The 11,173-nt window shown below is 42.8% G+C and overlaps 1 protein-coding gene across 1 annotated transcript in view; it reads right to left on the bottom strand.

The window, feature by feature from the left end:
* Positions 1 to 10,923, bottom strand: part of AMPH (amphiphysin) — a gene marked incomplete at its 3' end in the record, with an annotated part of 180,530 nt that extends 169,607 nt beyond the window's left edge. The window contains exon 1 of the mRNA XM_025200043.1: positions 10,674 to 10,923. Coding sequence (XP_025055828.1) covers positions 10,674 to 10,923 — 250 coding nt within the window. The remainder of the gene's footprint in view (positions 1 to 10,673) is intronic.
* Between the last annotated feature and the right edge of the window lie 250 nt (positions 10,924 to 11,173).

Below are 11,173 nucleotides of genomic sequence, written 5' to 3'. Positions count from 1 at the left end.
GTCTGGTGGGTACATCCTTCGGGGGGGGCTGCAGAAGCTGGCAGGGTATGGGACCAGGCAGGGCAGCAAACCACGAGGCATGTGGGCCCTGCAGGGGGGCAGTAGCCCCTGTGGGGGCCATGTGGCCCCTGTTGGGCAAGCTGTAACCCCTGTGGGGGGGCTGTAGCCCTGTTGGGGGGGTAGTCTATGAGCTGTGCATGGGGGCTGCGCCCTGCAGGGGGCAGGGGACCCACCCCTCCTGAGCAGTCCCTCGCACAGTCCCCCACAATCCATCCACACCTACCTACACACCCCACGGCCCCCCACATCCCTCCACAGCCACCCACATCCTCCCACCCCCCTTCTCACTCCGCCCAGCACCCACCCTGCATGCCCAGCTGCCAGACAGGATAAGACCTGCTGACAGGAGCTGTTGCTGCAGGGGCAGCTGTTCCCACATCCTGGGTAGTGAAGGGGTCAGGGGGAGCTCTAACTGCTGTATGGTAAGAAAACCAAAGGCAAACAGCAAAACATACAGGTATTTAGAATTCATTTTATTATGATGATAGAGACACTGGTAGGCTTCCAAATTGTTTTAACACTGTAGATATACCAATAAAACATTGCCCAACTGATCGCGCTCTCTCTCTCTCTCTATATATATATATAGTGATCTTTTGTTTTAATCATGGAGGAACATGGATTTCGGGGTATTTGACAGAGTGACTTTAGGATTTTTTTTATCAGGGATTTTTCAGTTTTCAAATAGGGAACACCAGAATTCCTGCTAGGGGGCAAGCGGCAGGACCCAGACAGAGGAGCCTACTTAGTGCTGGCACTTTGGACCCAGCTGGAGGTGGCAGACCTCCTGGCCAATTGGGGCCTAGAGGACATGCTTTGACAGTTCAAAGCAGGCCACCACACCCAGAACATCTTCTGGGAGATGTCCTGCCATCTGGGTAGCTAAGGACACATATGGCAGGTGTGGCACACAACCACACAGAGGCCAACCCTGCAGCCACAGCCCACTGGCAACTGGCCTAGAGAGGCAGATGCTTCATCCCAGTCTGGCAGGTGCACAGCAGGTCAGAGCCAGGCAGCAGCCCCCACTGCCAGACTGCTGCAGTGGGTAAAGGGTGCAGGGAACTCTCAGGGCTGCTTCAGCAGTCCGGCTGGCACAAGGGGTAGTGTCCTCAAGTACCAATTGGCTGGGACCCAGAAACTCCTGAGAGCGAGTAGCCCTGAGCTACTTGACAGCGCAGCTTGTTATACTGCTGGGGACAGCACAGGTGCTGGCCCCAGGCTCTAGCTCCCCTTGGCTGCAGATCCAGGAGAAGCCAGGCAGGGTTATTTTGCCCCAAGTGGCACAATTTGCCCCACACCAAAGTGCATGTCAGGGTACGTGTGCTGAAGCAAAAAGCCCCAGTTCAAATTTGCACCACTTCTATCTGAGCTGCTGCAAACGCACATGCTTGCATGTGTGGATGTACCCTGTGGATGCATCTACACATTCATTAATGTGACATAATTATGGCACATTAAGGTTACTACCTGTAACAACCGGTAGTAACCTTAATGTGCTGTAATCGGTGCTACTGCACATTAGCACAGATTAACAGTTTTTTTGTGACGCTACTGCACTTTAGACTAAATCTACTGCACATTAGCGCAGACTTTGCCCACCACGCTAATGCGCAGTAGTATTAGTCTTCTGTGCATTAAGCATCTCATGTAGATGCGCCCTGTGTAACCTAAGTAGCATAATAGGCCAGTTTGTGAATTCCACTTATATTTATTACAGTGGAAGTGTAAGAGGACAATGGGGGGACAATGCTTATCGATCGCATCAAAATATCTAACAACTTTCGTTTTTAAGTTTTTGGGACTCACCTCATCTGGTAGAAATACCATAATTCTCAATGAACATATGCTGATTAATAGCAGCTTAATATCTCACCCCCACATTTTTTTTAATAAAGAGCCAAAAAGAAAGCCATTTCAAAAGAATATTTACCTCTTGTATTTATTGTGACAGTTCTTTTTTTATGGAAAAAATAAAAAATTAATTGTATTTTGTAAAAATAGGAAAGAAAGGATTTTTATGTGGTTACGAGTTCTCAGGATTTGGCCCATATAATTTCTATGACTAAAATGCAACAAACGAATACTGCATAAGTGTGTCCCCTAAATGAAAAGGGAGCAATCAAACTACATGCACGTTCCAAGCATCATACAACTGATCGGTACAAACAGGCAAAGAAAAATTACCAAGATTAAAAACAGTGACAGACGGTCCCAGACTGATCTATTAAGCCCTCTGTACTTATGTGTGGGTGTTTGTTTATAGGGGGGAGGGGGCGACAGGCTGAGGTGAGTCAGTCTGCACACGGTCCTTGTGAAATTTTATCACAAAGTCAGTGTCGGGCATTTCCCTGCAATGGGATGTGGTGGGTGGGCAGGTTTACTTCAGTCTGCTGGCACAGGTACAGCTAGCTGAATACCTCATGGTATCAGCAAAATACAAGTCTGCTTAACAGAATGAGCAGCTCGCCTAATTGTCATTGTCTTCATAAATCATCCCGAAAAGGAAAGGTCAGTGAAGAAATTTTTAACTGTGTATCATATCCTCTGCTAGTGAAAACCAGCACAATCCACTCAAATTTACAAAGCTTCATCAATTTACAATACTGATGATCTGCACCTTTGCTTCTAGCACTGACTGAAAACTAAAAAGCACTTGAATTTTCAGAACATACTTGTGTGTGTCCAAGTACACACATATATAAATAAGTACTAGCGGAAACTATCCATTAAGGCTAAGTACAGACAATCAAAAAGTATGAGGCTTAATCGAGTCAATCTTTGCAGGTTAGTCTAAGCTGTGTAGATTCAACCAATAAGCTAGTGAACAGACATTCACTTTTGATTCCAGAAATGCAGCCACATGCCTGCAGTGACCCAGGCCAGAAGTTGGGGGGCACTAGACCATGCCTCTCTGCTAAGCTGGAGCAGACAGCTTGGGCCAAGGCTAGTTTACCCACCCTACAAGGGGGCAGGAGGTTTGGGGAGGTGCAAAGCAATTTGGGATGCCAGGGGACTGCAAGTTAACTTGAATCTGAAGGAGATCTGGAACAGAAGCTCAAGAAACTGATTTAACCTAAATCAATGAAGTCAGATACTACATCTATCCAGGTTTATATTAAATTGGTTTCAGCCATTTTGAAAGCAGTTTATGTGCACTGAACTTCTGTTGTGTTACAGGTTTGAACCGGTTTCCCATCACTTGTACCAGTTTGTGTGTAAATTCTGTCCTTAGCCTAAGGATTAAATTCAGGCTTGTGAAGAGCTACAGAAGAGCTATGCATCATTAGGTCCTGTATTAGCTCTGGACAAAAGCACTGGTCTACATTTAACTGAAAAACTGCATTGTGCTGCCACTTGAGATCAATGGGAGCAGCATGTAGCTCCTAAAAAGACAGTCCGCACTACTAACGGTAGTCAATGATACCAAATACAACACAATTTACATTAAAAATAATTTGTATTAAGCAAAACCTTAAATATAGTGATGTACCTAAGAAATAATATTTACCAAACTACCATGGAATTCAGTGGGAGGGAAAAGCATGCAAAGTCAAGTTTTACTAAAACAATGTGGAACTTAGATATGGGGAGAAAAACAAAGTCCCTAGCTGGAAAGTTAGTGACTCTTACTCATGCTCCAGGTAGGCCCGTGGATTTCAGCTGACTCTTCACAGAGTAAGATACTATTCATTGTGGCTCTGAATGTTTTGAACCATAAGGGAGATCGTTCAGATGAGGAGACAGTTCCCTAGTTTACCTACACACAAACAAATCCCTGCCTTTTCCAAAAAGGAAACACGAAAAGGAAGAATGCTACCAGTCCAGTAGTCTTCAAAGGATTGGTCATATCCCAGATGAGAGTATATGCAGTTTATTGTGTCTTTGGTAAAATTAGCTATTGTAGACTTTAGCTGAGCAAGCAATGATACCCATCAACATATCCAAGGTTGGAAGCTAGCCCACTGTTCTGAAATTATTACGGTCTTGACTATATCTCCAGCATATATAATACAGCAGTAAATGGAATGACATTTTGCACTACATATAAATTCTGCTGGCAAAGCTATTGGATTTTAATTGTTGACTTTTATTTTTAATTCCAGTACTGCAGTAATTATGGTTTGTTTGGTTTTTACACCAGTCACATCAGCTTTCACCTTTGTTCAAGGACATGTGAACTCACTTTTCCCTTCATCCTCTGGCATATGCAAAAAGATGTGACAAAGAGGCCCAATAAACTATTTTCCTCTAGACAGCTCTACAGCTACTTTCATCCCCAACACAGGCATTATGACTGCTTAACGTAATACATCAGTGCATTAATTTAGTTTTACACTAGTATAATCTGATTGATATGAAACCCATTATTTTCAATGCTTACCAAATTGTAAATGCTTTAATTCACTGTTATTTAATTTTCATAGCATCATAAATTATATAAAAGGTATCTAGCCATCTGTTCATATCCTACATGCATAACAAGTGCATACTGCATATGGGTTTTTTTCCATATCTTACATGGAGATGTGGCAGAAATAACTAAAAATAAATGTATATATTGCACATAGGCTTGCTAACCCAGCATTTACACTTTTTATCTTAATTTCAAAACAAAATGTAAAAGAACACTGTAGGCAAATTTAATTCATTTATGAAAATTAGTAAAAGAGTTGCACTTTCCTATGAAGCTAGCAAAATTAAAAAACAAAAAACCGATCTAACTGCATCAGCTATTGATAGATCCTAGTGGCACCATATAGAAAGCTGGAAAATTTAGATACTGGTATATATTCTGGCCAGTCTCTTGGGGTGGCCTTTCAGCACCCTTGTGATACCATAAAATGTTGAATATTGAATTTAACCCTAATAATTTATTAAGAAGCTTTAATATCTGGGAACATACATTTTGCACAGTTATTTAAAGAAGATATATTTAGATCTTTTGAAGGAATACAGCATACTGCAGGTAACATTAAAATCCCACTCCTCCAATACCTGCAATTAAGCCACTTTTCAACACAAAGAAAGGTAAGCCACAGTAGAAATCTGACAGAATTTGGGAAAATATTGGTCATGCCTATGAAACACACAGGTCTATTGTCTGTGTTATACAAGGCAATTTTAAACAGCCATATGAAAGTAAAAACACTGTTTATGACAAAGTGGGGTTATTGACTTTGGATCATAAATTAGGGCTGAAGAATGGGAAGCCATCTGGAACAACAGTCCTCACATCCCTCTACACAATAATAAAAGAAAAATATTTTGAAATCGTGTATCAGTGGTAACTCACTCCACTCAAAATTAAATGCATTTATGGTATAGGACCAGGCAACTGTTGGAAAGAACGTGGTCATTTGGAAGGATCCTACCACATAGTGGATGTGTCCCAGAATTAAACTGTTCTGGAAGAAGGCTGGAGACATGGTGAGGGAAATACCAGGATGCCAAGTATCACATAACCCCTTAAGCTAGGGACAGAAGTCATACATGGTTTAAGTGATCAGAAACTGGTTTAAACCTGTAACACAACAGAAGTTCAGTACACACAAACCAGTTTCAAAATGGCTGAAACTGGTTTAAGATAAACCTGGTTGAATGTAGTATCAGACTTAACCATAGGCGACGTGTAGGAGGAGTATGGTTGGGGGGGGGGCATGTGCTCCCCCCCCCTGTCAGTGATCGGCCACTGGTGTCCCCCAGCATCAGGAGGCACCAGTCACCCATGGATTTAACTGATTTGGGTTGAAACAGTTTATGAAACTTCTGTCCCAGACCCCATTCTGGTTCAAGTTAAATCACAGTCCCCCAGCAAGCTTTGCAGCCCTGGGCTGGGCGGTGCTGTCTGCTCCAGAGAGCAGGGATAGCCCCGCTCCTTTGCTCCCTAGCTGGAGCAGTGTGGGCTGGCTATGGTTTTGAACTGCAAATCCCAGAGACCTCAGGGGCAGCAAGAAGAGGAAGCAAACACACAGCCCATGCTAGCTATGTGCCAGAGAGCAGGGGTTCTCAATCTTTTTTATACCAGGACCCATTTATAAACATCAATGGCCAGTCCCAACCCAGTGCCTCTCACTCCCAACCTGCTGCCCCACCTCGCCACGCCACAGCCCTCCAGTGTGTGGGGCATGGGGTGGGCATGTGGGGCAGGGAGGGCCACAAGCAGCCCCTTGCAGGCTGGACAAGCCATAGTTTCCTTTTTTTTTTTCTTTAAAGTATAATCCATTTTTAAAGTTTGTTCACAACCCTTTGATATATCCTTACAACCCACTTCTGGGTCACAACCCACGGGTTGAGAAATGCTGCTCTAATGCCTCCTGGCCTGAGCCACTGGAGGCATGTGCCTGCATTTCCTGACTCAAAGGTAAATGTCCGTTCACTTCTGTTTCAATTTGACTCTGCAGTTTAGAACATGGATGGAGAACCTCCAGGCTGCCGGTCGGCTGGAGACTCCATTATTCAGGCGCTCCTGCCCACGTGGGTTTGTGCTGGCCACCATAGAGGCCTCAGCCTCTCTGGCAGCACATGTGGCAGAGCAGTGCAGGGGGCTGCTCCGGAGCTCCTGGGAACATGGGATGGGAGCAGCTTGCTCCGTAGCCATGATCTGTAGCCTGCACACATGCAGGGGATCATACAGGGGATCGTGGCTCTGCCCAGGCTCCTTGAGCAGTGACAGCCTGTCTGGAGCCCGGGCAGAACCATGATCCCCTGCATGCATCTCCCTACACAAAATGTGCAGGCTACAGATCGTGGCTCTAGAGCAAACTGCCCCTGTCCCACGTTCCTGGCAGCTCCGCAGCAGCTCCCTGTAGTGCTCTGCCGCACATGCTGCTGGCATGGCTGAGGTCTCCATGGAGACCAGCACAAGCCATGAGGACAGGGGTGGCTGGGAAATGAAGTCCCCGGCTGACCAGATCTGGCCCGTGGACTAGACACTCCCCATCCCTGGTTTAGACTGACCTCCAAAGACTGAATCAATTCAGCCTCAGGCTTCTTAACTGTTTATACTTTGCCTTAAGTGTTACTAATGAAACTTCCTGATAATTCTGCAACAAATAAATGTCATAGGGAATTGATCACTCATCTTCCAGAGGCTGCAAGAATTACAACTGTGAAGGAACAGAAGAGAAGTGGCACCCCTAAAATCACTGACTGATTTAAAAAAGTTTGGGACAGTTTAATAATGAAAGAGCTGTCCTATCAAATCAGCATTCTCCAGAGAAGAAGGCAAAAAGATGCTTACTTGGAAGTTTGATGGAATATTTTTGTATTTGCTAATGGAAGTCTTACCATTAACATTAAAGGGTGCTGGGTCATGTTACATAACCACCATCACAGACATGTCTCTTCCCCCTCACCTTTCTATTGTTATGTGATTTATGTGCTGTTTGACTCTTCATCTTGGATACAATTTATTTGAGGTTACTGGTTGCTCCTTAAAGTTCCTAACATATACAGAGAACCATCAATATGACCATACAGAAATAATGTACACAGCTTGACTATCATCATTACTATTATTTACCTTATTCTGTATTATTTATATTACCATAGCACATGGCAATCCTAGTCATAGACCTAAACAATGCATTACTAAGAAACATGGAATGAAGGCTCGGTTCATTAATCAATAAGGAAATTATATTTATTAGTCAATGTGAGAGGCATTAGTCTCATCCTACCGAGGACCTAAGAGTTGTCACATCTTTATAGGCATCAAAGCAGAGGAGGGTTTTGAAGAAGGACTTGGAGAAAATGATGGCATAGTTTTGTAGATGCTTATGATAAGCTTCTTTCAAACATTTTATGTCATCTTCCTTTTAGTAGATATCATAGTAGCTTTTAGTAGATATCATATGGTCTCAGATATGGAAATCTGATGTGTGCCATGACTAGGACATTTTATATGGTGTTTTATATATCCCTGAGCTCAAATATTTTTTTCCTGTTATTATTAACACATCTCTTAATCACAAATCTCCTGCTGCCAGGGGTCCGGCCTAACTGTGCAGGTCCAGAATGAACAGCATATAGGTCACTGAGGGTGTGTGAATATGAATACTGCCTGACTACAATATTGTGAACAAATCTAGGGGGTTTTGTTTCACCCAAGGAGAGAGGGACTTCAGGGGAAATCATCCTGCTTGGCCAGTTTCTAAATCACTTAACATGCAAGTGCCTTGATCCTCCATTACTTTATTGGGAGGCAAATGTCAATGGATGTGTTTGACTGCTGTGTAGCAGAAGAAGATTTGAAAGTTTAGTAAGTTTTGAAGGTCCATATATCCTTTAACCGTTCTATTCCTCTGAAAGGTGGTGAAGCAGATGTTAGCAAAACCTACACTGAAGTACAAGGTTAAAAGTAATTATCTGCTTATTATTGTTACTGAGCACCAGCACCCCCAAATTAAATCAGTGAGTTCTGTTTATCCTCAACTCCTGTCCAAAATTGCTCTTTGTATATCAAGGGCCAAAAATGTTAAATGACAAAAAAGCTTTTAACAAAAAATGCTTCATAACAGTGTCAGATTGCTTCAATTTAGGATGAAGCAGCTCATGTACTATCTCTGTAACTAAACAAGGCCTATCTATGGACATAGGTGTCGCTTATTATGGACCAAGAAAGAGATCTCAGCTTTCACATTATCTTCTTCTGAATGTTTTCATGTTTTATTTTATTTTATTTATGACAAAAAGTTTTAATGCAGACCAAGCACATTCGTCACAATCCACTAGAAACAGCTTTTGTCAAGGCTTAGTGATAACACCTTGCCTGAAGCATCTCTCAAAATACTTTTTGCTTCAAGGAAAGAAAGAAGGGATAAAGAATCGTTTGCACTGGAGATTAACTTTCCACTTAAAGAATGATTTCAAATACAGTAGATCTTAAAAAAAACAAAAAGAAAAATCAACCTTGGGGCCATATTAATGAGTAACGTAACTTGCTGATGGTCTTTCAGTTGATCAGATACCGGGTTCATACTTGCATAATGGACAATGGAAGTTATCCCCTTTGAAAATAAGAAAATGATTCCCATAGAAAAATGCTGTTGCAAATATTTCTACGCTTAATGCTTACAATCCAGGGCAGTCCCATGATATGAGCGAGACTACTCACACGTACCATACCACGTACAAAGTGTCTAATGGATGTGCCCTATGGCACTCTTCAGAAAACATGCAGTGGTCTGGTTGCCATGTACCCCACTAGATTTAATCATTAGGGTGAAGTTGCCTGCAATAGAAACTGTTTATAATGTGTTCTTTTCTAACAACCCTAAGAGTGCAATGTCTCCCTCAAAACATACAGTTAAATTGTTAGCACAAATTGGACACTATCCAACTTCTTTTCTTAATCATCATTATGTAAAAAAGCCATGAACCATCATTGCTTAAATGCTACCATGAATGTTTTATACTGCATCACCAACCAAGACAGATAGACAGTGTTTTGATCTACCCTACAATGACAGCTTCTACTGAACCAATGTCAGCAAAAGCTTTTACACAATGCTCTGCTAATGCATTTCAAATTTGGAATCACCATTAATAGATGAAAGAGGGGAATGTCACATTGATGTTTGTTTAAATCCTTGGCATCTCTTGCCAAGGAAGGTTGTATTTGAGATGGTTGTTTCAGAGTTCTGTCTACTTATCCACCTGCTGTAGGAATCAGACCAGCCATAATGACTTGCAGGTCATCAAAAGTTTCCTGCTATTTAAAGGTGGCTCCTTAGAAGTTTTGTTTTTTTTAAAGAAGATGTCATAAAAATAATACCTGGTTGTGAGCTAACAGCTGCCTAAAATCTTTTCCTAACTTTTTATCACTTTGGCAGCAATTCTCAGCCAACTTGCGAGTCACCATTTGGACTTCTGTTCCAACATAAGATTTTACAACAAAAACTACTGGAATTATACTTCAAACAAATCTAATGCTGGAAGGCTGCTTAGAACAAGTAATACTGGAGTAGCCTTACAAAAAAAATATATCATTAGCTCTAAAAAGGCCCAGCCTGGTTTCTTTTATTTTGTTACTTCCAGGTAGATAAAAAACTTCTTCCAATCTCATAAACTCAGAGACCACACATAGTCTGTGTCCCAGGGCATTTGTGTTTAACATCTACCCTAACACTAAATCCAGAAAACCAGTGTCATTAGGTCAAGATCTAAATCACTCAAGCCAAATTCCCACTGCAGTCAGGTGAACACTGCCTTAGTTAAAGACCATAAAATTTAGCCCACAACTCATTTCTGAAAGATTTGGATTTACCCTGTTGCACTCTATGTACTGCTGCTTTAATTCCTATTCAGGCGGCTCTCTTCATGATTTTATCCTTCCCCAGAAGTACTCCACATTGACACTGAATGGATGGAGGGCTTTTCAATCTGGGACATTTTCAGCCAAAGACCAAAATACTCAAAACAACCATCCTTGACCTTCAATATGCTGATGACTTTGCCATCCTTGTGCACACTGAGCAAAACCTTCAGACTGTGCTGGATCTTTTCAGAGAAGCCTACCAACCTTTTGGCCTCTCACTCAACACTGAGAAAACTAAAGTGCTCTATCAGCCTGCTCTGGACCACAAATATGAACCCCCTCCCCAAATTACCATAGAGGGAAAGACCTTGGAGGTAGTCAAGCACTTCCCCTACCTTGACTGCCACGTCTCTCCGAGAGTGAACATTGATGAGGAGATCCAGCACAGGATCCAATGAGCAAGTACCACCTTTGGAAAATTGCTTTGTGATGTCTTTATTCATTGCTATCTCCAGAAAGACACTAAGATCCAGGTCTACAATACAGTCATCATCCCCACTACCTTCTACAGATGTTAAACTTGGGTTACCTACCACCCTCATATCAAGAGCCTGGGGATGTATCAGGCTCCGGAAAACCTTTCACATCACATGGGGAGATCTCCACAAAAATGCCAACATCCTTGCTGAAGTCAACGTTATCAGCACTGAGTCAGTGATACCCAAGCACCAACTGCTGGATGGTGCTTGGGGATCCCCCTTGCTCCTTGGAGGCGAGGGGGGGGGGGGGGGGTGGGGGGGGGGGGGCAACCAGCCCTAGCCTGCCCTCAAAATGGAGGGTATGGGGGGGCAG

The sequence above is a fragment of the Alligator sinensis genome, unplaced genomic scaffold (assembly GCF_000455745.1).
Source record: "Alligator sinensis unplaced genomic scaffold, ASM45574v1 scaffold254_1, whole genome shotgun sequence".
Taxonomy (NCBI): Eukaryota; Metazoa; Chordata; order Crocodylia; family Alligatoridae; genus Alligator; species Alligator sinensis.
Note: the sequence above shows the minus strand (reverse complement) of the source record. Positions and strands in the feature narration are given on the sequence as shown.